This window comes from Rhinopithecus bieti, unplaced genomic scaffold (genome assembly GCF_001698545.2).
Source record: "Rhinopithecus bieti isolate Rb0 unplaced genomic scaffold, ASM169854v2 scaffold_74595, whole genome shotgun sequence".
Taxonomy (NCBI): domain Eukaryota; kingdom Metazoa; phylum Chordata; class Mammalia; order Primates; family Cercopithecidae; genus Rhinopithecus; species Rhinopithecus bieti.
The window spans coordinates 262,577-290,180 of NW_016827607.1; the positions used below are offsets into that span (position 1 = coordinate 262,577).

Sequence of the window (27,604 nt, forward strand, 5' to 3'; positions counted from 1 at the left end):
TGTTAGCCATGACGGTCTCGATCTCTTGACCTTGTGATCCGCCTGCCTTGGCCTCCCAAAGTGCTGGGATTATAGGCGTGAGCCACCGTGCCCGGCCAGAGAGTTATTTTTAAATAATTAAAATATTACATCACTCCTGTACTTAAAATCCTTCAGTAACTTCTCGTTGTCCTCAGATTAACATTAAAATTCCATGACATGTGGCCTTCAAGGTGTGATCTGATTCCTCCATCCATCTCCTAATGTTTACCATCCTGATTATTGTTCATCAGTTTGCTTTTTCTAGAATTTCATGTATAATAAATAGACTCCATTTACAGAGAGCTTTGGTTTCTTTCACTCAGTTTTGTTGCTGCACATATCAGTAGTGTATTCCTTTTTATTGTTGAATAGTAGCGCATTGAATAGGTATGTAACCTTACTAATTCACTGTTAATGGACATTGGGTTGTTTCCTGGTTGTGGCTATTAAAAATAAAGCTGTTGTGAATGTTCATGGACAAGTCTTTATTTTTGAAGGAGATTTTCCTTTGGTATGGAATTCTAGACTGGTAGTATTTTCTTTTAGCACTTCATATCTTCAAGGATGTGATTCTGTTGTCTTCTGGTTTCTACTGTTTCTGTTGAAAAGTCAGCTGTCAATCCCTGGATTGAATGTTGTGTATCTCTCTCTTTGGCCCCCAGCTGTTTTTACAGATTTTCCCTTGATTTTCAGCAGGATTTATTTGTTCTTGTTGTTATGTTCTGTTTTTGAGACAGGGTCTCACTCCATCACCTAGGCTGAAGTGCAGTGGCACAGTCACCACTCATTGCAGCCTGGATCTCTTAGGCTCAAGTGATTCTCCCACCTCAGTCTCCCAGGTAGCACCACTACACCTGGCTAATTTTTTTTTCTTTTTTTGTAGAGATAGGGTCTCGCTGTGTTGCCCAGGCTGGTCCCAAACTCCTGGGCTCAAGTGACCTTCCCACCTCAGTCTCCCAAGGTGCAGGGATTATAGGCATGAGCCACTGCTGCACCAACCCCAGCAGCTTTTCAGTGATGTGTCTATGTGGATGTGGGTATGTTGTTGATTTTTGTAAAGTTTATCCTTTAGGATTTCTTGAACCTGGGATGTTATATCTCTTCTCAGTTTTGGAAAATTCTCAACCATTACCTCTTTACACATGTCTTCTGCCACATTCTTTCTTTATTCTCCTTCTGGGGCTCCAATTACATATATGTTAGACCTTTTCTGGTCTTGTCCCACTGGTCTTTTATTTTCTTTTCTGTATTTTTTATCCTTCCATCTGTTTCTGCTTCAGTCTGGATGTTTTCTACTATAATTTGTCTTCCTTTCCTGCTGACTCGTTCTTTCTTTGGCTATATCTAAATTTTTGTTAAACTGTCTATTGAGCATTTTAAATCATTTTTTCAGGTCTAGAGCTTCCATTTGATTCCTTTTTAAGTAGAGCTATCTGCTGAGATTCCCCATCTTGTCCTCTACTTTCCTGCATGTTAATCCAGTGATTGTCATGTCTGTGTCTAACCACCTCAATACTCGGATCTCCTGTGGCTTCTTTCTGCCGATTGCTTTTTCCCCTTGGTTTTCAGTCATTTGGATGGGTCTTTTTTCTTTTCTTTTCTTTTTTGAGATGGGGTCTTGCTCTGTTGCCCAGGCTGGTCTTGAACTCCTGGCCTCAAGCGATCCTCCTGCCTCAGCCTTGCAAAGTGCTGGGATTCCAGGCATATACCACAGTGCCTGACCTGGAGGTATCTCTTTCATATGCCTTGCTATTTTTTACTGAATGCCTGATGTTGTGTTTTTTAAAGTGTAGAAATAAATTTGAGGCTCGAGATGACTTCCTCCAAAGAAGACTGACTTTTGCTTCTTAAAGGCACTTAGCAGAGTGCTTCAGCTTAATCAGAGCTTGAGGTGGTTTGAGGCTGATTTTCAGGCTTTGTGAAGTCTGCTTCATGCACTTGCTTTTGCCAATTCCTTACCCTGCCCGGGCTTTTGTGCTGTTCTGATATGAATTCTCAAATACTGGCATTGGTAGTTTACACTCCTGTGGTATGTAACATTCATAAAATGTTTGGAAAATGATAGGTAAGGAGTAGGCGTGGAGACGGGGTGGAAATGGTAGAAATGGAACTTAAAAAGCTTTTCTCCAGCCTGTCCCTCAGTGCTGTCTCCTGTAGCCCTTCACCCCAGGCTGTAGCCACCCACCTCCCATGCACATTTCAAACACATACCCCGTGGCTCCCCAGGAAGAGCTTGCTTTGTTGTTCTTGCTGTGACTGTTTCGTTTGAGTGTTTAAAGTTTCCTTCACTTCCATAGTTTCTGCAGGGTTGATTTTTGGGAAGGGAGCCAGCAGCCCATGCTATTCACCATCTTGGCAGGAATTAGAATCCCCTTCCAATATCTTGCATTCATTCCAAGATACTGTGTGGCCCTGTCAAATTTAGAAATATATATGCAGCAGTCTTTAAAAGGATACAGAATAAAGGTTATTGGTGAATACCGGTTTACTTTTGCTTGTTTCAATTTATTTTATTATTATTATTGTTATTATTTTAAATTGATCACTGTCAGAAAAGCTTGTTACAGCCAGGTGCAGTGGCCCACACCTGTAATCCCAGCACTTTGGGAGGCTTAGGTGGGTGGATCGCTTGAGGTAGGGTTCGATACCAACCTGGGCAACATGGTGAAACCCCGTCTCTACTAAAAATATAAAAATTAGCTGGGCATGGTGGCACATGCCTGTAGTCTCAACTACTCGGGAGGCTGAGGCAGGAGAATTACTTGAACCCAGGAGACGGGGTCTGCAGTGAGCTGAGATGGCGCCACTATACTCCAATCTAGGTGACAGAGCAAGACTCTGGCTCAAAAAAAAAAAAAAAAAAAAAAGAAAAGCTTGTTCCAATTTATGGATGATGAAATTTAATAGATCAGACTGGAAGGGGAACACATTTGACACTATTTATTTTAATCACCAGTATTTAAATGATATTCCTATTTTTTACCAAATGCTGTATCTTTTCTGTTTTATATTCCTAGTGTGTGTGTGTGCGTGTGTGTGTGTGTTTTGAGATGGAGTTTCGCTCTTGTTGCTCAGGCTAGAGTGCAATGGCGCGACCTCTGCTCACCACAACCTCCACCTCGTGGGTTCAAGCAATTCTCCTGTCTCAGCCTCCCGAGTAGCTGGGATTACAGGCATGTGTCACCATGCCTGGCTAATTTTGTATTTTCAGTAGAGACGGGGTTTATCCATGTTGGTCAGGCTGGTCACAAACTCCCGACCTCAGGTGATCTGCCCACCTCGACCTCCCAAACTGTTGGGATTACAGGAGTGAGCCACCGTGCCTGGCCCCTACTCATTTGTTTTAATTAAAATTATTATGTAATTTTAACATTCAGCTTAACCAGAAACAGAAAATTTATCATTAATGTATTTTCATACTTTATATTTCAGAACTACCTTACTTTTAACCCAACAAATAATAAAGAATTGGTGAGCAATAGTAAAACACAGGCAATATATTATGCATGGGTAAGTAGAAATATTTTTATTTGTCTTAAATGTGGGTAGAAGTATGTGTTCATTCTTTGAGTACAAATGTTTCAGTAATGTAACAATATAGTATCTCTACTTAGGAAGCAATGAATATATATTAAAATGTTTTTATTTAATTATAGTGTTTAGTCCCATTTGAAATTAGCATATTAAATCAGAAGCAAATAATTCAATTTTATTTATTAAATTTTATTAAAGCAATGAGGCAAATGTTTATTTGAATTTATTTAACAAGACTAAAATACAAGTTTTGTGGGTTTTTGGAGACAAGATCTCACTATGTTGCCCAGGCTGCCTCAGACTCCTGGGCTCAAGTGATCTTCCCATTTTATCTTCTCAAATAACTGGGATTAGAGGGGTGAGCCGGCCATACCTGGCTCTAAAATACAGATTTTTTTGAGACCTTGGTCTTTTTTCCCTTTTAGAAAGGAATTAGCAAACAGATTAGTGATACATATACTGACACAGGGCGAAATCATGAGAATAAAAAACATTGAGGCTGAGTACAATGGCTTGTGACTGTATTTCCAGCACCATGGGAGGCCAAGGCAGGAGGAGCACTTGAGGCCAGGAGTTTAAGACTAGCCTGGGCAACATAACAAGACCTCATCCCTACAAAAAATTATTTAAAAAAAATTAACAGCACATGGTGATGCATCCCTGTAGTCCCAGCTGCTCAAGAGGCTGAGGCTGAAGGATTGCTTGAGCCCTGGAGTTTGAGGCTGCAGTGAGCTGTGATGGTGATGGTGCCACTGCACTCCAGCCTGGGCAACAGAGTGAGACTCTGTGTCAACAAAACAAAACACAACAAAACAAAAAACGTTCCAAGTTAAACATGGAATAATGTAACTCAGCAATTCCAAGGTGAGATGTAAAAGAATTGAAAAGAAGCATTCGAACAAATACTTCTACACAAATGTTCACAGCAGCAGCAGCACTATATGGTTATTTGTAATAACCAAAAGGTAGAAACAAGCCAAATGTTCATCTACTGATGATTAGGTAAACAAAATGTGGCCTGTCCATACAATGGAATGTTATTGTATGAAGTACTGATACATGCTGTGACATGGATCAGCCTTGAAGGCATGATGCTAAATGAAAGACCCCAGACATGAAAGTCACATGTTGTATGATGCCATTTCTATGGAATGTCCAGCATAGGTAAGTCCACAGATACAGAGGAAACTGGTGGTTTTCAAGTCCTGGGGAGCGACTGAGTGGCTGCTTGATGGGTAGGAGATTTCCTTTTGGGGTTATGAAAATGTCTTGGATCTAGATGGTTGCTCACCATTGTGAATGTATGAAACACTACTGAATTGTACACTTTATGATTAATTGTACACATTATGATTAATTTTATGTTAAGTGACACTTTAACGTGGTTTTGATTAATTTTATGTTAAGTGAATTTTACCTCAATAAAAAATTGTAAAGCAAAACCAAAACACATTGAACACTGATTGTCAGTGATAGTCATTATTTAAGGTATTTATTATATCTTTATTTTATTTTATTTTTGAGATGGGGTCTTACTCTGTCACCCAGGCTGCAGTGCAGTGGTGCGATCTCAGCTCACTGCAACCTCGGCCTCTCAGGTTCAAGCAATTCTCCTATCTCAGCCTCCCGAGTAGCTGAAATTACAGGAACCTGCCACCACACCTGGCTAATTTTTGTATTTTTAGTAGAGATGGGGTTTCTCCGTGTTGGCCAGGCTGGTCTCAAACTCCTGACCTCAAGTGATCTGCCCACCTTGGTCTCCCAAAGTCCTGGGATTATAGGCGTGAGCCACCATGCCCAGCGAGTTGTGACTTTACTTAGTACTTACTACAAATTTGAATTATCTGTTAATAAGGCTTTAAAACTTTAATAAACACCTTAAGGTCGGCTGCGGTGGCTCACGCCTGTAATCTCAACACTTTGGGAGGCTGAGGAGGGCGGATCACCTGAGGTCAGGAGTTCGAGACCAGCCTGGCCAACATGGCAAAACCCCATCTCTACTTAAAAAAAAAAAAAAAAAATTATCTGTGCATGGTAGTGCGCTCCTGTAACCTCAGCTACTCAGGAGGCTGAGGCAGGAGAATTGCTTGAACCTGGGAGGCGGAGTTTGCAGTGAGCTGAGATCGCACCACCGCATTCAGGCTGGGCGATAGATGTGTTTTTGTTTAAAGACACCTTATTTAATATATAACTCCATCTCAAAAAAAAGTCATAATCATTTGTGGTATTTTTTATATTTTTTATGTATTTGCTTTTCTTTCAGAATGTTTTTAGATATTTCCCAAGGCGGCAAGTTCTCTCACCTGTAGAAAATGCACATTTCTGACCTTGTTTAGATGTATTTGTTTTGGTTTCATTATTAATATAGTTTCCTTTGGAAACTGAGTCTTTTTGAGTAGTGATTATTTTTTCCTCTTATCAGTATGAAGAGAGGGATACACTGGCTCACAGTGCCCCACTTTTAACAGAAAAAGTGAGTATGCCTGTTGCATTTTTGTCCTTCAGATTTTGTGGGGAATAAATATTTATGTGCAAGCTTAGCTGCTTCGGGCTACTCTTTGTACATCTTGACATTAAGCTACTGGGAAATAATTGGAAAAATTTTACTTGGGTCCCGTATACATGTTGAATTGTTGGTTGAAAATAATGGAAGTATTGTTAAAAATAAAATGTTATAAAAAGAGTTACTGCTGTGAGAAAATATAAAAAAGTGATGGCTTTTAGAATGTGTATGTGCATATTGACAAGGAAGGAAAGTTGTGGGGTGCAGTGGCTCTCATCTGTAATCCCAGCACTTTGGGACACCCAGGTGGGAGGATCATTTGAGCTCAGGAGTTTGAGACCAGCCTGGGCAACACAGGCTAGACTTTGTTTCTACTAAAAAAAAAATTAAAAAAATAAAAAATTACCAGCCAGGGTGGTATGAGCCTGTAGTCCCAGCTACTCGGAAGACTGAGGTGGGAGGATCACTTGAGCCCTTGAGCCCAGGTGATCGAGGCTGCAGTGAGCTGTGTTTGTGCCACCGCATTCCAGCCTGGGCAACACAGTGAGACCCTGTATTTAAAAAAAAAAAAAAGAATAAGCAGAGTTTTTGAACGTGAGTGGATCCCTTATAAAGCTGCTCAGTTTCAGAATAATATATGATATTAGGTATTTAGATGTTTAAGAGCCAGTAAGAGGGAGGTGAACCAGATGTTGAGAAAACATTTTTTTTTTTTTTGAGACAAAGTCTAGCTCTGTCCCCCTGGCTGGAGTGCAGTGGCGCGATCTTGGCTCACTGCAAGCTCCGCCTCCCGGGTTCACGCCATTCTCCTGCCTCAGCCTCCCAAGTAGCTGGGACTACAGGCGTCCGCCACTGCGCGGCTAGTTTTTTGTATTTTTAGTAGAGACGGGGTTTCACCATGGTCTCGATCTCCTGACCTTGTGATTCGCCCGCCTCGGCCTCCCAAAGTGCTGGGATTACAGGCGTGAGCCACCGCGCCCCGCGGAGAAAACGTTTTATCTTGCTTGCTTACCGCAGGCTCTTGTGTCTGAGGTGGAACTTGAGTCATCTCCTGTAGCATATTCTGCATTTGCTGCCCATGTAACCTGCGCTTAGGGAGCACCTGATGATGAGTTTCCTGCATACTTGCTTCTCTCTTAGTATGATTTGTAGAAATTTATTTATTTATTTATATATTTTTTTGAGACGGAGTCTCGCTCTGTGGCCCGGGCTGGAGTGCAGTGGCCGGATCTCAGCTCACTGCAAGCTCCGCCTCCCGGGTTCACGCCATTCTCCTGCCTCAGCCTCCCGAGTAGCTGGGACTACAGGCGCCCGCCACCTCGCCCGGCTAGTTTTTTGTATTTTGAGTAGAGACGGGGTTTCACCATGTTAGCCAGGATGGTCTCGATCTCCTGCCCTCGTGATCCGCCCGCCTCGACCTCCCAAAGTGCTGGGATTACAGGCTTGAGCCACCGCGCCGGACCTAGAAATTTATTTCTTAAGAGGGCATGCCAAAAGACAAAAACAGAAAATAAAAAGTTGAGACAAACGGGCACAAGGAGATTATTCTGTCTGCAGACTTGTTGTTCATAAATGAAAGTACTAAAAAATACTGTCAATTCTCGTTGTTGGTAGTTATGTTCTATAAAGTCTCTGCAAACACCAAATTAGCAGATACTAAATTATTGCTCTTAAGGGAAATATAGGGTAGGTTTCTTTGAGCCTCTGGTCACATTTTCACCAGCTAACTGATCAATACATAACCTTGTTTTATGTGTATTCATGTTGAAAGACATTTTATTTAATATATAACATTGATTCATTAACATTGAGCTCATGGCCAACAGCACTATAACTCATGACTTGAACAAAACTCATCTAACCCACGTATTTTCTCCATAAGGCACATCATAGCATTCTTTTGCTTAGGAACACTAGATAGCACTTTAGCACTATGTTTGGGGGTCAATTTAAATACTAAAATCACCAAGAAAAGCACCCAAAATGCAAACAACATGGCACTAAATAGACCATGAAAAGGACACTTGTTTATAGTCAGAGCTCAGACAAGAAGGCAGAGCATTAGCCCTGCTTGCCCTCAACTGGAAATGTGCATGTTGAATGAGTAAAATTATTTGTCACACTGCACATGCACTTTGGCAAATGACCGTGAGAGTGCTGCAAGTATTGATTTTTGGATTACAAATCAATTCTTACAAGTAGGTGAATTTGCAAATACAGAATCCACAAATAATGAGCCATTTGAAATGATAAAAATGTGTTGAAACAGTGCTGCTCTTAGAAAGAACTTGGTACTCTTGTTTGACTAATTATTATTTTACTATTCCTCTTGTGTTCAAATCAGAAGAGGTAAACCTTTGGATCTTCTCTGTATTATTAGAGAATTGGACAGCATAGAGAATAGGGCATTTCTATGTACAGTGCCTAAATATTTTCTACTGATGGGAAAATACCTTATGATCAAAGGAGACTGGGAGAATTATTTTATGCTATTTTATAACCAGAGCATGCTTTGACTCACAACAGGCATTAGCTTCTTCACCAGTCTCTGAAACCTCCATAAGAGAAGTTTAACAGGTATAAACAGTGAATAACCACTCTCTCATTTGCTTTAAACAAACAATGTAATTGAACAGAGTACATAACCCTTCACTTGCTCTTAGCAAACCTCCAGAGGTTCAGAACTGCCTGGACCATGGCAATCCACGGGAGACGGTTTTAGTGATTATTTTCTTTTTCTTTCTCTTTTTCTCAGTATATTTCAGCATAACATTATAAAATATCGTGTTGATAAATGCTTTGTTTTATATTTATTGCCAACAGTAACTATAACCTTTCTTTTGAAACACAGACCTTCAACAAGCTTGTGGGAAAGTTTAGCCAGTCCATCTTTCACTTGAATTTAACACAAATACTCTCAGCAACAATGGAAGGGAAGCTGGTTGTCTGGGACATACACCGCCCACCCTCATCTGCCTCCACCTTTTTGGGCTTTCCCTATATCAAGCCTTGTAAATTGGTTCATTTGCAGAAAGAGGGCATCACTGTGCTTACTACAATTGATAGGTAATTTTAACTTAATTAAAAGGTAGCTATGGATGATTATAAAAATATTTAAAAATTGTTATGGGAGGTTGGGCATAGTGGCTTACACCTCTAATTTCAGTTCTTTGGGAGGCAAAGGTGGGAGGATCACATGAGGCCAGAAGTTCGAGACCAGCCTGGGCAATACAGTGAGACCCTATCTCTACCAAAAAACAAAAGAGAGAGAGAGATGGGAGGATTGCTTGAGCCCGGGAGTTTGAGGCTGCAATGAGCTATCATTGCCACTGTACTCCAAACTGGGTGTCAGAGTGAGACTCTCCTGTCTTGAAAAACAAAACAAAACAAAACAAAACCTCTTTTGGATGTATATGCGTATTTTGTATATGCATAGAATATTCTGGGGAGAGTCATAATGAACTGGGAAGATTGGTTGCCTCTGAGAAAAAGAACTGAGAACTAAGATCAGGGATCGGGGTGGATTTACTTCTTTTATAGTTCCATTTATACTAATTGGATTTTAAAAAAATCATGCGCATGCGTTATGTTAAAAAAATCCCTTTGTGTTGAAACAAAAAGGAACTAGATTTTTTCTTCTGTGCGAATTGGGTAGATTTTGCATGCAACATTTTACATGCATTAAATGTAAGAAAAGAATTTGAATAGCTATATTGTTTTTGTCTGATTACAAAATAACATTTACAGTTTGGAGAGGTGGCTCATGCCTGTAATCCCAGCACTTTGGGAGGCTGAGGCGGGTGGTCTCAGGAGTTTGAGACCAGCCTAGCCAACATGGTGAAACCCTGTCTCTACTAAAAATATAAAAATTAACCAGGTGTAGCGGCATGCGGTTCTAGTCCCAGCTTCTCAGGAAGCTGAGGCATGAGAATCACTTGAACCCAGGAGGCAGAGGTTGCAGTGAGCCAAGATTTCACCACTGCGCTCCAGTCTGGGCGACAGAGCGAGACTCAGTCTCAAAACAAAACAAAAATAATATTTACCCATTGTGAGAAGATCAAATGCATCAGAACTTAATAAAATTCACTAACTCTGATTTTGAGTGGCTGTGGGGACTCACAGATGGTCATTAAGTCCTCAATTAGGACAGGGTTCTCATTTCAGCTGGGTCTCTTCCTTACTGAGTGACCTTGAGAAAGGAACTTAACCTTGCTGAGCCTCTATTTCTTCATCTGTAAAATGGGCATGATGGTACTATTTCTCTCAGAGTGGTTTTATGAGGATTTCACGAGATAGGGATGTAAAACTCTTTGCACATGCTTGGCGCAGGGGAATCCTAGGTAAATGGCAGCCATCATCAGTGTGTGAGAGAAGTTCCCGAAGGTGTGGAGAAAATTGCCTAGTGACGGGGACCCTGCCCATATGGCTGGAGTCACTGGGCCATCTGCTTTCAAAATGCCCATTTGCTTCCATTCGCCTTTTGATGCAGGGGAACAGTGAGGTCTTGACATGGTTTTACAAAGAGAAATGCAAATTGTCACCCTCACTCAGTGGGGTGAGAAGATAGTAGAGCTGCAGTTGGCCATGATGCAATCAACATTTACTCGGTTGGGGGTTAGGATCCAGTGAAGACCAGGCCTGAGTTCTCCAAGTTAATAAAACCCGGTCAGGATCTGTGAGTCCAAGAAGGAAAAGGTCTCTGAAAATACTTGGTCAGTATTGCTGCTTCTGTCCAGCAGAGGGCAGTGGCAGATGTTCAAGCCAATTACTCGGTCCACCTGCCTTGCTTATTAATCAGAAACCTCATTTAACCACTCTGCATATGTAAGAGAAAATCCTCCTCGTCTGCCCCCCCCATGATTAGAATTACGTCAAAGTCTTTTTTAAAAAGCCCATTTGGGATGGATCTGAGGACTGGAAATGAAAGCCATTTTGTCACGTGGCACTGCCTTCTGCTGTGATGACTGGATAGGGTTTTAATGATCACATTAACAGTAGTGCCTTCCTGTAAAGTGCTAGTGTCCCATTGCCAGCTTGCATGACTTTGGAGGACTGGTGGAGCAATTCTCTCCATTGTCATCTGTAGTTATATGGGGAGTGTAAATCCTTGTCCACCGCCGTTGTGTATGGCTGATCTTGGAGGGCAGGGAAGAACCTAGCAGAGAGCATGGACTTTGCTTTAGATATACCTGGATTCCCTGCATAGTCAAGCCACATGGCCCTAATAAAATTGCCAGGTATAAATATGCCCCATGCAATATTTGGGATATACTTATGCTAAATTTTTTGTTTGTTTGTCTGTTTTGTTTTTGGTGATGGAGTTTTGCTCTTGTCACCCAGGCTGGAGTGCAGTGATGCAATCTTGGCTCACTGCAACCTCTGCCTTCTGTGTTCAAGCGATTCTCCTGCCTCAGCCTCCCGAGTAGCTGGGATTATAGGTGCGCACCACCACACCTGACTAATTTCTGTATTTTTAGTAGAGGCGGGGTTTCACCATGTTGGCCAGACTGGTCTCAAACTCCTGACCTCAGGTGATCCGCCCAATTCGGCCTCCCAAAGTGCTGGGATTACAGACATGAGCCACCATGTCCAGCTACACTAAATTTTTTAATACAAATATTCAACTGTAACTGGGTATGTGTATTGTTATCTGCTAAATCTGGCAACACAATGCCCTGAGCAAATTTCTTAACTCTCTGAGTGTTAGTTTCCTAGATGTAAATTGGGATAACAGTAAAAGCATTCTCATCGGGCAGTATTAAATTAAGTTTTTGCAATGCCCCAGAATCCAGAGCCTGACATATAATTAGGTATTATATAGATACTACTTGTTATTATTGCTATTTGCAAAACTGATGTTATTCTCCATTTCAGCTACATTGTCACAGGCGACATTAAGGGTAACATTAAGTTCTATGATCACACCCTGTCTATTGTTAACTGGTACAGTCACTTGAAACTGGGCGCCATAAGAACTCTGTCCTTTTCAAAGACCCCAGCAACTCCTCCTACCGAAAAATCAAACTATCCTCCTGACTGTACTTTAAAAGGTGACCTTTTTGTCTTAAGGTAAGTTGTTAATGAATCTAGTCATTAGAATGGTTGAAAAATGATCGCTGTTTTCTTTAGTTTGCATGCAGTGGGAGGTTCGTGTTGTTCCTGGGATATCTCCCTGGCTGATTGTGATAACTATTGGATCATTTAAAAAATTAATGAAACATGACTTTAATATTAAGACTCTTTAGTAACTGGAAGCTGGAAGGTCCTGATCCCTGAGCTCTCACCTCTGTTGAGTCTGGAGTCTTTGGCTCAAGGTTGGTCTCTTTTCTCTAAGCTGAGCTTGTCCTAGCCACTGCGGTTAAAGGCACTGGATAATTAATAGCCATAACATTTCAAGACCGAATTATCTGTGAGTCTGCTTAATTACCCTTGCAGTATTTACAGGCACATCTGTATGTGTGCACCAAACTCCATATTTGCATACACAAATGAATATTTGCATGTGCAGATTAGCTAATTGTACAACTGACTGTCCATCTGCATACTTAATGACTCAATTTACATGGAGAAAAGTGGGCTTTTTCACTTGCAAATGGAGGCTGTTGGGTATTGGTGGTATATTTTTGGAAATGTTGGGTTAATAATGTCACTAAATTACAGACGACAGAGGCGTTTTATGTGCAATTAGAAGCAGAATAGCTGGCATGCCCCATTCCCTGCAAACACTGATATTGTTTGGTCTCTCCTTGGCAAACAGGAATTTTATCATTGGAACATCTGATGCCGCAGTGTACCACTTAACAACAGATGGGACCAAACTTGAGAAGTTATTTGTAGAGCCCAAGGATGCCATTTGTGCCATCTCCTGCCACCCCTATCAACCCCTCATTGCCATCGGGAGCATCTGTGGGATGATCAAAGTGTGGAATTATGAAAACAAACAATATCTTTTCAGCAGGGTTTTTGAGAAGGGGCTTGGAGTCCAGAGTCTGACCTACAACCCGGAAGGTATTTTCATCTTATCAGCCTACCATCGGTTCCACATGGACAGCCCCGAAAGGGATGGATGCACCTGGGCTGGCATAACTCCAGGAAGTCTCCCCAACTCCAACCCCCAGCAGACTGGATGAGGCGCCTTCTCTCTGGGGCTCCCATGGTGTTCTGGGCCTAGTGCTCTCTGCGCGTCTCCGTGCGCTAACCCCAGGAGACCATGCGTTTCGGTTCATTTCTCTGCACAGGAGCTTTGTTGTGTTAGTTGCTGTCTTCTCCGCACCCAGAACAAAGCCTGGCACAGACTCAACATCTCTTGAATGAATGTAATCCTTTTCCATCGTTGTTCTCTGGCTTGTCATTTCAGGAGCCCTTCTTGGAGCTGGTTTTACAGAGGGGACAGTTTACATTCTTGATGCAATGTCTTTAGAAAATGAAAGCCCAGAGCCTTTCAAATATTCCAGAACCAGTGTGACTCATATAAGCTTTTCCCATGACTCCCAGTATATGGCAACTGCTGTAAGTATTTTCACAGACCACCCATCCAGTGGCTTAGCAATTTTATTTGAAACCAAAGGAGGCCAGACATAGTGGCTAACACCTGTAATCCCAATGGTTTGGGAGGCTGAGGTGGGAGGATCATTGGAGGACAGGAGTTCACGACCAGCCTAGGAAACACAGCAGGACCCCATTGCTACAAAAACATTTTTAAAAAATTAGCCAGGCCTTGTGACACACATCTGTAGCCCCAGTTATCCAGGAGGCTGAGGTGGGAGGACCCCTGGGGGCCAGGAGTTTGAGGTTACAGTGAGCTATAAGGCAGTTATGTTGGTCTGTCTTTATGTTGGGAGGGGAAAAGCAGTGGTCTTCACTAAACTCCTGTCCCTTCCAGCGCTCTCTGTCTCCACGCTGGTGCGGCCACTCCTCTGGTTTGTGTACACAATGCTTCTGAAGACAAAGCCATCTCAGCACACTGTGGGCACACACAGTCCAGCCTCTGTGTCCCCTCAGGCCAGGCTCCCACTCCGACCTGGTTCACTCGCAGCCTTCATACCTTTCAAAAACACATGGCTCTTTTATTGTATGTAGCTAGACAAAGAAAAGGGAGGACAAAGGCACAAAGAATCAGGCTTTTGACTTTCCACAGACAGCGAGGGAAGAGTGTAAGACCATAGTGTCACCTTCATACTTTCTCCCTCACTACCTTTTCAGTTTTCTGCTTTTAACTTTAATTTTCTTATCTGTAAAATGGGCATTAGGCCAGGTGTAGCTCACACCTGCAATCCCAGCACTTTGGGAGGTCGAGGCAGTCAGATTGCTTGAGGCAGGAGTTCGAGACCAGCCTGGGCAACATGGTGAGACCCCATCTCTACAAAAAATAATGAAAAAAAAGAAAAAACTAGCCAGGTATGGTGGTGTGTGCCTGTAGTCCTAGCTACTTAGGAGGCTGAGGCTGGAGGATCTTTTGAGCCCAGGAGACTGAGACTGCAGTGAGCTGTGATCAGGCCACTGCACTCCAGCCTGGGCAACAGATCAAGACTCTTGTCTAAAAAAAAAAAAAAAAAAAAAAAAAACTGAAATGGAAATTGCTTTACTATTTGCTTGAATAGACTAAGATTTTTTTTGAAGAAAATATTCTTAGTATTTGTTCTTGATAGGGTCTTGCTCTGTTGCCCAGGCTGAAGTGCAGTGTTAACGATCTTGGCTCGCTGCAACCTCCTCCTCCCAGGTTCAAGCAATTCTTGTGTCAGCCTCCCAAATAGCTGGAATTACAGGTGTGTGCCACCATGCCCAGCTAATTTTTGTATTTTTAGTAGAGATGGGGTTTTGCCATACTGGCCAGGCTGGTCTTGAACTCCTGACCTCAGGTGATCCACCTGCCTCAGCTCCCAAAGTGCTGGAATTACAGGCATGAGCCACCACGCCCGGCCCATAATGATGATTCTTAATTTACTAAACGTAAAACGGGATAACTCCTCTTTTGCTCATCTTCAGGATAGAAGTTTTACTGTGGCTGTTTACATGCTGGTGGTCAGAAGCGGACAGAGGGTCTGGGAGTACTTAGCAAGACTTCGTTCTCATCGCAAAAGCATTCGAAGTCTCCTGTTTGGGGTTTACCTGGACAGCAATGAACCTAGACTGCTGAGCCTTGGGACAGACAGGCTCTTGGTGAGCTATTTACTTTTCATTGACCTGGTCACCAGGACTGTGTCTCACTCTTGTGACATCCCTGGCATATTGCATAGAGCCAGGCGCACAGTATGTGTGTTTGTTGGAGAAAATGAGTGCACAGTGAAGGATCACAAACCTCTCCAGGTTGGCATTTTGCCTTAACGTGCCTGGGACACCACCTGGGGATTCCTGTTCTGGACGAGGAGGCTTCTGGGCAGCAACAAGTCAGAAGGCAGGGAGCGGGGAGTTCCCCACGGTGTGGAAAGCAGCTGGCCTCACCTCCCAGTGTGCACGGGGAGGGCCGACACTCACTAACACTGTCTTCATGTCCAGCAATTGGGGCCAGGCTGCTACCTAAATATGAAAACTAGGAGACGTTGTGAGATAAGAGGAAAAGGTAGGGACAGTGGCAAATGCGATATTACAGGGTCAGGTGAAATGGATTCAAAATCAACCAGTCAGTGTATCTGTCTGTTTTTCCTTCCTTCTTCCCTCCCTCCTTTCCTCTCCCCATCTCTCCCTCCCTCCCTCCCTTCCTTCCTTCCTTCCTTCCTTCCCTTTCTTCTTCCTTCCCTCCTCCACCCCTCCCTTCTTTCTCTTGCCTTCCTTCCTTTATTCAGTTTATCCATTCATTCATCCATCTGTCCATCCATCCATCTATCCATCCGTCTGTCCGTCCATCCATCTATCCAGCCGTCCATCCATCTATCCAGCCGTCCATCCATCCATCCATCCATCCATCCATCCATCCATCCATCCATCTATTCTGCCCTGCCCACGAAAACATACCTGTATGGACCCAGTTCAGCGGCTGCTGATTTGCGACTGCCAAGTGCTGGGCTGAGATTTAGATATGAATTAGTTCCTAAGATAATAAGTGACACAGTATAACAGAACTGTAAGATGTCAGGTGTGGGAGTCAGCTGGATCTAAATTTGAATTTTTGAATTTTACTCTGCCACTTTTTAGCTATGTGACCTTGGATAAGCCACTCTGACCATCCTTGAACATCTCTTTTCTCATCTGTAAAATGGGCACAACAGTACTCCTTTGCAGGGAAGTTCTGAGGATGACATGACAGACGTTTTTAGAGCACTCAGTTCATTGTCTTCCGGATAGTGAATTCTCAGTATTGATGACTTAGTGTCGGTTCTAGGCAAGTCTTCTGTTAGGAGACCTGATACCATATCCCGGAGAACAGTACTGTTGGCTGATAATTATAAAGGCTGTCACCCAAGAGCTTGGGGCTCCTTAGCTGAGCCTTTAATTTGGCTCAGTCCTCACGTGTGTCCATCTGGACTCCTCTGCAGATAGAGTATGATCTTCTCAGGAGCTACAAAGACTGCCTGGAAGTCCTGGACATTCACCGCACAGACCAGGGCTGCTATCCCACCTGCATGGTCTGGTACCCACCACTCACCAGGGAACTCTTCCTGCTTATTTGCAACAGTGGCTACAAAGTGAAGCTTTTTAATGCTACCACCAAAATGTGTAGGTAAGCATCCGGAGCTTCCCATTGCAGGGGGTGTGGATCGAGTTCTCTGCCCCCAGCCTGTTTCAAGTCTCCACGCAGGGACCTGCAAGCAGCTTGGCTACTATCATCATCCTCTTTGCTTTGCAGAGGAGGAAACTGAGGCACAGATAACGAAAGTAATTCTCACCAAGGTCATGTGGCCCTGTGTGGAGGTGAGATGTGCAGAATCCAGGAAGGACACAGACCTGGGGCCCTGGGAAAGTTGCTGATGCTGTCTCCTGTTCTTCTCTTATTAGGAAAAACAAAGTTTTACCCGGCTACTAACAATTGTTTGATTTTTTCTTACTCTTGGGTCTCAAAGGAGTTGTAACTTTAATTGCTAGCACTCCTTTGTTTACACCCTGTGTGACAGGTACTGTTTTAGGTGCTGAACACAAGGATGAAAACAAAACAGTTTCCATCACTGTGTAGTTTACATGTTGGTGGGGGGCAGGTGATGCAATAGCGTGAACAAGTAGCCAGGTAGTAGGTAGGTGGTAATCAGGTCTGTGCAAAGAAAAAAAAAAAAGGAAAAGGCAGGATAAAAAGATGGGGAGGCAGGGAAGGCCTTGGAGAGTGGGGACATCTGAGCATCTGAACAGAGACTTGAAGAAAGCGAGGGGCTGCCGCCCGGTTGGAGGAAAAACAGTGGATCCGCAAGGGCCAGTGAGTGAAGATGGGGGGCGTCTAGGGTTTGGGAAATGCTGCGAAGGCTGGCGAGGCCAGAGTGGAATGGGCAAGGAGGGGTGTGGAGAGTGGGTCAGAGGTGCGGGCTGGTGCCTGGCACACAGCACCCTGGAGACTCCGGCTCTTTCCCAGGCAAGACGAGAGCTAGTGGAGGGTTTTGAGCAAAGGAGTGACATGTTCTGATTGATTCTTTACAATGATGTCTGGTTTCTGTACAGAGAGCAGACTCTGGGGCGCAAAGGTAGAAGCAAGATTGGGGAAACTGGTGTAAGAGCTGATGGCGGCTTGGCCCTGCGGGCAGAAGGGAGGGGTCAGATTCTGGATGTGTCCTGCCGGCAAAGCGAAATGGAGGGAAAAGGAGGTATGAGAGAAGATACCTCTTGAAGCCATTAGAATGGACTGGGCCTTTAAAGAGATGAGGGGGCAACGGAAGGAGAGCTTTGAGATACACCAGGGCTCAGACTGCACAAGGCAAGCTTCACATGCCTGCTTGGCATTCAGGTCGGAATCCACGAATCAGGCTCTGGAGTGTGGAGGTCCTGGGAGAGGCTGGGCTGGAGTCAGGAGCACAGGATGGTTGAAGGCATGAAACGGGGAAGACACTAGCGGGGGAGCGGGGCATCCGCAGCCGGAGAGCAGGGCGTCCGCATCCGGGGAGCAGGGCATCCACCGCCCAGCATCCTAGAGTGGCGTCTCCTCCCTCCTGACACCATCCTGCACATGCATGTGGGCCCCTGTGCTTCGGCCCCTGTGAGCCCTCACAACACTGTCATCCCGTTCCCTCGTCCCCAGCCCTGCTAAGTATTCTCCCACTGAAGAAGTTGGAAGGGAGAATGTTTCAGTGATCCACCACAGCCATCACCACTGCCACTGCCACTGCCACCACCACCGGAAGAAGGAAGTCAGGGAACTGGCCGCAGCTGGCTCAGGCTTGAGGACTATCACGGTTTTGAAATGTATCTCAGATAAGACAGGTCTTCAAAAGGCCAGGACCACCCTGGATGTTTTGTTGTCGTTGTTGTTTTAAACAGTTCTTTCCCAGAAGGCACAAGAAAAAATGACTAAGAAATGCCATGTTTTATGGTACAGAGAGAAATCCAGGACAATTTTCTTAAGCGATTAAAACACTCGAAAGCATATGTAAAGAGGAGCTTTAGAAAGACTTCAGAGTCGGGCCGGGCGCGGTGGCTCAAGCCTGTAATCCCAGCACTTTGGGAGGCCGAGACGGGCGGATCACGAGGTCAGGAGATCTAGACCATCCTGGCGAACATGGTGAAACCCCGTCTCTATTAAAAATACAAAAAACTAGCCGGGCGGCGCCTGTAGTCCCAGCTACTCGGGCGGCTGAGGCAGGAGAATGGCGGGAACCCGGGAGGCGGAGCTTGCAGTGAGCTGAGATCCGGCCACTGCACTCCAGCCTGGGCGACAGAGCGAGACTCCGTCTCAAAAAAAAAAAAAAAAAAAAAAACTTCAGAGTCATTGTGCATAGTTTTAATGAACACATACTTTTGGACAAAGAATATCTCTCAGATATGCGCAGTCCTAAGACACTGAAATGGCAGAGCTGGAGAATGAGGGCTGGGAGAGCTCAGGCCTGAAGTTCCTGCTAATGGTCATTCACTGGAGGAAAGAGGCAGGAGGGACTTTTAGACACAAAGTTGGGAGCTTCTGCCTATTGATGATCAATCTGAAATGAGCATAAAGCATCTTAAAACATTTTATCAAGGTGATACTCATGTAACATAAAATGAACCATTTGAAAGTGAACAGTTCAGCCGGGCATGGTGGCTCACGCCTGTAATCCCAGCACTTTGGGAGGGGCCGAGGCGGATGGATCACCTGAGGTCAGGAGTTCGAGACCAGCCTGGCCAACATGGTGAAACCTCATCTCTACTAAAAATACAAAATTAGCTGGGTATGGTGACAGGCGCCTGTCCTGTAATCCCAGCTATCTCTGTGGAGGCTGAAGCAGGAGAATCGCTATGATACCCGGGAGGTGGAGGTTGCAGTGAGGTGTCGGATTGCAACCAACCACTTTACTCCAGGGCCTGGGTGACAGAGCAAGACTCTGTCTTAAAAAAAAGAAAGAAAAGGCCCGGGCGCGGGTGGCTCCAAGCTGTAATCCTAGCACTTTGGGAGGCCGAGACGGGCCGGATTCGCGAGGTCAGGACGATCGAACCATCCTGGGACTAACACGGTGAAACCCGTCTCTACTAAAAACTACAAAAAAACTTAGCTCGGGCGAGGGTGGCGGCGCCTGTAGTCCCCCAGCTATCCTGGGAGGCTGCGAGGCAGGAGAAATGGCGTGACCGGGAGGCGGAGCTTGCAGTGAGCTGAGCTCCGGCCCATTGGCACTCCCAGCCTGGGGACGAGAGGCGAGACTCCGTTCAAAAAAAAAAAAAAAAAAAGAAAGAAAGAAACCATTACACGGCATTCTCACAGTGCTGTGTAACCCCACTTTAGCTTCAGAGCATTTCCATCATTCCAGAATAAAAGCCCTTGAATAAAGCATCTTTTAAGCTGTAGGAATAAGGAAGCCTTATAACCGTGGCTTAATTGGGAAGGAATTGTCTTTTCACGATAAATCCAAAAGAATTTAAAAATGCATTTAAAAAATATTTGAAAGAACATGAAAAGGCAGTTCACAGGAAAAGGCCAATAAACCTATGAGCAGATGCTCACTAGCATGTCAAAGATGCAAATGAAAACAAGATATCATTTTTTCACCAATCAGATTAGCAAAGATAAAAATGATTGATAGTGCTTAGCGTTGGCAAGAGGCTAGGGAAACGGGCACTCTCATCCGCTGCTGGGGGCGGGTGTGAATCAGTGTAACCTTTTGGGAAAGCAATTTGTCACCCTCTATTAAATTTTATCATATCTTCTGACTTCTAGGAATGTAGCCCACAGAAGTACTCACACAGTATGCCAAGACATAAGTAAAAGGATGTCTTGTTTGAAAATATTTTTAAAAATGGAAACAATCCAAATGCCCATTAATAGGGGATTAGTTAAACGATGGCTTGTCAGTACACTGGAGCACGATGCTGTTTTTAGAAAAGAAAAAAGGAGGAAGAGTAAGACAGCTCTCTGTGTAATGACATGGAAATATCTCAAAGATGTAATATGAGATAAAGCAAATTACCAATGAAACATGAATAGCATAATTCTATTTTTATATAAAATTATAATTACAAAAGAAATTCTTGAGTCATATACACCAAACTATTACTCATGATTATCTTGGGATAGGGTGCAGCAATGTGGAGATACAGATTTTCTCCTTCTTCTTTTTTTTTTTTTTGAGACAGGGTCTCACTCTTGCCCAGGCTGGAGTGCAGTGGCATGATCTCGGCTCACTGGCTCACTGCAGCCTCGACCTCCCAGGCTCAAACGATGCTCCCACCTTAGCCTCAGGCCACCAAACCAGGCTAATTTTTCGTAGAGACAGGAAACTACTGTATTGCCCAGGCTGAACTCGAACTCCTAACCCCAAGCAATCCTCCCACCTTAGCCTCCCACAGTGCTGGGATTATGGGCATCAGCCACTGTGTTCTGCCCACGACCAGAGTCTTAAAACCTATGTTGAGATTTATGGAATTTTAAAAACTCAACTATTCTCTTCTCTTCGCTTCACTTTTCTCTTTTCTTTTCCTTCTTCCTTTGGATGCAGTCTTGCTCTGTCGCCCTGGATGAAGTGCAGTAGCATGATTTCACCTCACTACAACCTCCACCTCCCAGGTTCAAGCGATTCTCATGCCTCAGCCTCCTGAGTAGCTGGGATTGCAGGCCCCCGCCACCACGTCTAGCTAATTTTTGTATTTTTACTAGAGATGGAGTTTCACCATATTGGCCAGGCTGGTCTCAAACTCCTGATCTTGTGATCTGCCTGCCTCAGCCTCCCAAAGGGCTGGGATTACAGGCGTGAGGCACTGCGTCCAGCCCGGCCAAAGAATCTTAAAACCTATGTTGAGATTTGTGGAATTTAAAAAACTTTCTCTTTTTGCCTTCAGAAAGACGCTTATGGGGCCAGCTTATGGTTCCCCTATTGAGCAAACGCAAGTCCTCCCAGTGAGAAGTACGGCAGAGCTACAGAAACGCTACTTGTTGTTTATTAACAGAGACAAGGTAACAGCACTCTCTTCTCTAGCTCTGGGAGTTGACTGTGTGTGTCATGAGCAGCAGTCATTACCGAAGATCATGAGACTCAGAGAGTTCTGGGTTTACAGCCAAGCCCAACTGCTTCCACCCCGGTCAGCTGTGATACTGAAAATTGCCCTTGATGAGTTCAGAAGACTTTTGGGAGACATTTCTGAGCAGAGTTACTGCCTTTTCTATATTCCCAGTGAAGATACCTGGGCCACCAAAGGATTTTCCTTCTTACTTATTTACGTGGAAAAACTCTTATAAAAATATGCAAATTGGCCGGGCGCGGCGGCTCACACCTGTAATCCCAGCACTTTGGGAGGCCGAGGCGGGCGGATCACGAGGTCAGGATATCAAGACCATCCTGGCTAACACGGTGAAACCCCGTCTCTACTAAAAAATACAAAAAATTAGCCAGGTGTGGTGGCGGGCACCTGTAGTCCCAGCTACTCAGGAGGCTGAGGCAGGAGAATGGCGTGAACCTGGGAGGCGGAGCTTGCAGTGAGCCGAGATTGCACCACTGCACTCCAGCCTGGGCGACAGAGCCAGACTCTGTCTCAAAAAAAGGAAGTGTAAAGTCATAGGTTGTGAGATTTATTCTGGAAAACCCGGGACAACTGACCACGAAGGCAGGGAGGAAAGCTTCCCTTCTGTGTATCTGTTAGAGCTGTGCGAGGGCCCCCTACCAGAGCTGGTGTGTGTGGATGCCCAGCTACATTATATGTGGCTCTCACCCTCAGAGATGGGTCCAGACACACAGGTTCTTCTGGCACACAGATCTGGAGGTGACATGTGAATGTGCCAGGCCTCTCGGGCCCAGCTACCTGAGTCTGAATATCCAATTATATGTTCCTTTCTAGGTTGGACTTCAGATCTTACCAGTTGACGGCAATCCACATAAGACATCTGCTATTGTTTGTCACCCAAACGGGGTGGCTGGCATAGCCGTTTCCTATGATGGCCGCTACGCCTTCACCGCAGGAGGGCACGATCGCTCTGTGGTGCAGTGGAAAATCACCTTAAGGTACACAATGGGGCGAGAAGGAAGGTATCAAGTGTAAACTCCGTTTCACTCAGCAACAGTGATAGACACTGAACCCTACTGTGTGCCAGGTACTGTGCTAGGATGTCACAGGGCCTGGCCCTCAGGTTGTTCCCCGGTGGCATCGCTTACATTACTCTGCAGATGGGAGTTACTGTCCTGTTCCATGGACCACTGGTGTTTGCAGTTCAGGCAATGTGACAGCACCTTGGGGTCACCCCTGCTCCCTCAAATGCTTCTCCCTCTGCTCTGCATATCCACACCTGCTAGAAAGATCTAGGCTGACCCTCCGAAGCATGCACTACGGAAATAGTAAGAGGATCATTTGACGTGGGTATTTTCGGCTCCTCCTCTCACCCTCCCTGCTCTGAACGGAGAACCTCTGCCTGAGGCGAGGCTGGAGAATTCTAGAGCTGAACATTGGAGAGTATGTGGACTTTGAGGTGAAAGGGGTAATGTGAGTTTGAATATGGGGCTACTCTCTACTGGTCATGGGGCCTAGGGCAAGCTTCTTAACATCCCTGGTCTTTAGAGTCCTTGCCTGTGAAGTGGTGTGATAATAGGGACTTCTGTAGGATCCCTGTAAAGATCATATAGTTTTAATATGGGAAAAGTGCCTAGCACAGAGCGAAGTACTCAGCAAGTGAATGATTTCCTTTCTTCTCTTCTTCCTGTAAGGGCATTTGCTTATGAGCTCAGGATCTTCCCTAATAAAGAGGGGACAAGTACCCACACTGTCCTCTCATCTACCCAAATTCAGCGTGCTGCCGCAGGGCAGAGTCAACCACGTGGCAGCCAGTTCCTGTTCCTGACCACTTCTCCAAGCCCCTGCGCTGCCTGTGGCTCGCCTGGGCCTCTCTCCTGGCAGTGTGACGTTGAGGAGCAAAAACAGCTCAGAGGCACCTTCCTTCCTCACAGAACAAACCTGATTCCTGGCTGCCAGCACAGTGTACCCCCTGCCATCTGCCAAGTGCACATCTTTCTTTTTATGGTGGATATTGAAGCTTCTACTCTTAACCTGAATATGAGCAAAAATAGCCAGTTAAATCTGCTTTGGAACCACGGTGTCTGAGATTGCACTTGCAGCTCTGACTTCCACCCCGCCTTCACCTGAAAGAGAAGATCATGGGAACTTGGGGATTTAGGAGCTGGAGGTGAACTCTCGCATTGAAAAGGGATCATGGCCTTAGAATGGCTGCCTGGTTCCTTGCTCCCTGGCTTGTTGCCTGGAACCATAGGGACAAGGCACACCTTGTGGCGACAAGCAGAACCTTCCTTTCTATTTGTTGTTGAGACAGGGTCTGACTCGGTCGCTCAGGCTGTAGTACAGAGGAGTGATCATGGCTCACTGCAGCCTTGAACTCCTGGGCTCAAACGATTCTCCTGCCTCAGCCTCCTGAGTAGCTGGGACCACAGGCACATGCCACCGTGGCTGGCTAACTTTTAAAAAATTATTTTTTTGTTGATAGAGAGTCTCACCAAGCCTAGGCTGGTCTTGAACTCATGGGCTCAAGCCTTGGCCACCCAAAGTGTTGGGATTACAGATGTGAGCCACTGGACCCGGCTAGAACATTTTAAAATGTTTGTTTTCTTCTCAGTCGTCTTGGGATCTGGAATGGTAGAAATTTAAGAAAAAGAAAAAAAGGTCTCTGCTTTCCAATAGCTTTCGCCTGGCCAGAGTCCAGGCTTCTGAGAATTTCAGTTTAATCTGTGGTGGGGACAAAGGATCATTATAAACTAATTAGCACTTCATTGCTGCTTCTGGTGACTTAATATGATCAGCACTTCACTAACGGAAAGAAATGTAAAAACCTAAACAAGTAACCAACAAAATTTCCTACTAGAGTTACCGACGATGAGTTGTAGGGGAGATAAAGATGATAAATCCCCTCACGTTCGATCATTTCAGTCAGTGCCCCCCTTGGCCCCAACTGCTACCATCACAGTCCATGGCACTTGTGCCCCAGGAGAGCCCCTTCCATCCCCTCTCTCAGGGTTCATTCCACACACCCCTTCTTCTCCCCCTCCATGCTAGCATGCCACCCTTTCTCCTCTCCTTGTCTGGCATCTGTTTCAAAATCCCGCATTACTTTTTTGTGCTCAGCCTCCCTGCCTCCTGTCATCCTGCTGCCCTGCTCAGCCAAGAGCAGAGAGACCCTGATTTGAATCCTAGCTAGTCACTACCTGCTTGCTGGATGACGCCAGCCAAGTCCCTTCACTTCTCGGAGCCTCCGTTCCTCTAGCTGTTAAATGGGACTCCTCCCACCAAGTTGAGACCTTTCCTCCTCCGCCTCCTGCAGGGAGCGTTGACAGAGCACCTACTGTGTGCTTGCCACAGGGCTCAGAACTCTAGCTCCTTCGCAGAAGTACTGTGTGGATTGCTGGGCACAGAGCAGGTTTTCAGTCAGTGTCATTTCCCTTTTCTGCCCTAATGACCTCTTTTCTGTTGCAAGTGTTAGAAACACAATTTAGGCAAAAGGGAACATAGGAGAAGGTCATTGGGATCGCACGTAGCTACACCACAGGAAGGTCATGGACAGCGGCACACTTGTGCCTGCAGCACTTGCTGTCCTCTCGGCCCTGCTGTTGGCTTCATTCTCTGCAGAACTGGGTTTCCTTACTCAGCAGGAAGATGGCCGCCCACAGTTCCCAGATTTCACAAATCAGAGCTCTCACCACAGACAGAAGGCGTCTCTTTCCCAGCTTGGGTTGGAGAAATCCCAGTGCAGCCCCCAGTCCCCTCTGGGGTCAGTTGATGGTGGCCAGGAGGCAGGGGATGTAGTGGAACTCTGAACACCGGGCCGGGAGCCGCAGGCTGTTCCCAGAGGACCAGGTGCTCTTGCCAGCCTTTCCCCTCAGGGGCTTCTGGTGGGGACAGGCTCCTCTCTGTCACTTCCGGTCTTTACCTGGCCCTGTTCCAGAGTCACATGGCAAAAGTGGCCTTGCCACTCATGGAGCTTGTCGGGATCGGGCCCGGGCCTGGCCTGGAGGCCACAGAGAGGGAGCCCTCTCAGCTGGACACTTGCCTCCATGGCCTAATATTTGAGCTGAGAAGTGGGGAAGACACAGCCCTTCTGGAGGGGCCCTCAGGCACCCCTGGAGAATACCCAGGTTCTTCAGACCTTAAGCCAACCCGTGGGTTTATGCATGCCTCGGTGAGAGGACCCAGGACAGTGCATAGCAAACTCTTCCTAAGAAAGGTGTAGGTGCGGCTGATACCCATTTTCCACGGCTGCAATAATCCCAACCACTTGTGCTGAGTTTTCTCAGGGCCGGGGCCTGCACTGAGTGAGTTCCACGCATCATCTGATTTCATCCTCAGCCATCCTGGGAGAGGGCACCACTGTTATCCCCATCGAACATATCAAGAAGCTAACTCCAAGGGGTCCGATGACTGCCCAACAATGGAGGAGGTAGTGGGGCTGGGATTCACAGCCAGGGCTTTCTAAGTCCACCCCACGCCTTAACAAACATTCATTACAGGAGGAAAATAAAGAACTTTGTCTCCAATCCTTGCGATATGGTTTGGCTCTGTGTTCCTACCCAGATCTCATCTTGAATTGTACTCTGATAATTCCCATGTGTTGTGGGAGGGACCTGGTGGGAGATGGTTGGCCTGGTTGGGGGATGGTTTCCCCCATGCTGTTCTCGTGGTAGTGAATAAGTCTCATGAGATCTGATGGTTCGATAAGGGGAAATCTGTTTCACTTGGCTCTCATTCTCTCTTGCCACCACCATGTGAGACATGCCTTTCACCTTCTGCCATGATTGTGAGGCCTCCTCAGCTATGTGAAACTGTGAGTCAAATAAACCTCTTTCTTTTGTAAACTGTGCAGTCTCAGGTATGTCTTTATCAGCAGCATGAAAATGGACTAATACAGCACACTGGTACCAGTAAAATGGGGTACTGCTGAAAAGATACCTGAAAATGTGGAAGTGACCCTGGAACTGGGTAACAGCAGAGGTTGGAACAGTTTGGAGGGCTCAGAAGAAGACAGGAAGATGTGGGAAAGTTTGGAACTTCCTAGAGACTTGTTGAATGGCTTTAGCCAAAAGGCTGATAGTGATATGGACTAAGGTCCAGGTTGAGGTGGTCTCAGATGGAGATGAGGAACTTGTTGGGAACTAGAGCAAAAGTGACTCTGTCACGTTTTAGCAAAGAGACTGGTGGCATTTTGCCCCGTCCTAGAGATTTGTGGAACTTTGAACTTGAGAGAGATGATTTAAGGTATCTGGTGGGTGAAATTTTTTTTTTTTTTTAGATGGAGACTTGCTCTGTCACCCAGGCTGGAGTGCAGTGGCACAATTTTGGCTCACTGCAACCTCTGCCTCCTGGGTTCAAGCGATTCTCCTGCCTCAGCCTCCTGAGTAGCTGGGACCACAGGTGTGTGCCACCACACTTGGCTAATTTTTTGTATTTTTAGTAGAGAAAGGGTTTCACTGTGTTAGCCAGGGAGGTCTCAATCTCCCGACCTCGTGATCCACCCGCCTCGGCCTCCCAAAGTGCTGGGAATACAGGCATGAGCCACCACTCCCGGCCTCTGGCGGAGGAAATTTCTAAGCAGCAAAGCATTTGGGAGGTAACTTGGGTGCTATTAAAGGCATTCAGTTTTATAAAGAAAGCAGAGCATAAAAATTAGCAAAATTTGCAGCCTGACTGTGACAGAAAAGAAAAACCCGTTTTCTGAGGAGAAATTCAAACTGGCTGCAGAGATTTGCATATGTAACCACTAGCCAAATGTTAATCCCCAAGACAATGGGGAAAATGACTCCAGGGCATGTCAGACATCTTCATGGCAGCCCCTCCCATCGCAGTCCTGGAGGCCTTTGTTTTGACCAAGTTTATTGGGACAAGCCCAGGGTCCCCATGCTGTATGCTGCTTAGGGACTTGGTGCCCTGCATCCCAGCTACTCCAGTCATGGCTGAAAGGGGCCAATGTAGAGCTCGGGCTGTTGCTTCAGAGAGTGCAAGCTCCAAGCCTTGGCAGCTTTCATG

At 45.4% G+C, this 27,604-nt stretch overlaps 1 protein-coding gene across 8 annotated transcripts in view; it reads left to right on the top strand.

Moving 5' to 3' along the window:
- Positions 1–27,604, top strand: part of CFAP251 (cilia and flagella associated protein 251) — an 88,218-nt gene that overhangs the window by 29,712 nt on the left and 30,902 nt on the right. For 7 of the 8 annotated variants that reach the window (XM_017863999.1, XM_017863991.1, XM_017863992.1 and 4 more), the window contains exons 8-17: positions 3,454–3,531; positions 5,978–6,028; positions 8,910–9,124; positions 11,933–12,127; positions 12,816–13,066; positions 13,416–13,567; positions 15,044–15,217; positions 16,531–16,715; positions 21,434–21,548; positions 22,427–22,590. In XM_017863999.1, the coding sequence (XP_017719488.1) occupies positions 3,454–3,531; positions 5,978–6,028; positions 8,910–9,124; positions 11,933–12,127; positions 12,816–13,066; positions 13,416–13,567; positions 15,044–15,217; positions 16,531–16,715; positions 21,434–21,548; positions 22,427–22,590 (1,580 nt within the window). Of the gene's footprint in view, positions 1–3,453; positions 3,532–5,977; positions 6,029–8,909; positions 9,125–11,932; positions 12,128–12,815; positions 13,067–13,415; positions 13,568–15,043; positions 15,218–16,530; positions 16,716–21,433; positions 21,549–22,426; positions 22,591–23,286; positions 23,956–27,604 lie in introns of those variants that run through there. The other variant, XM_017863998.1, reaches the window with a different exon arrangement.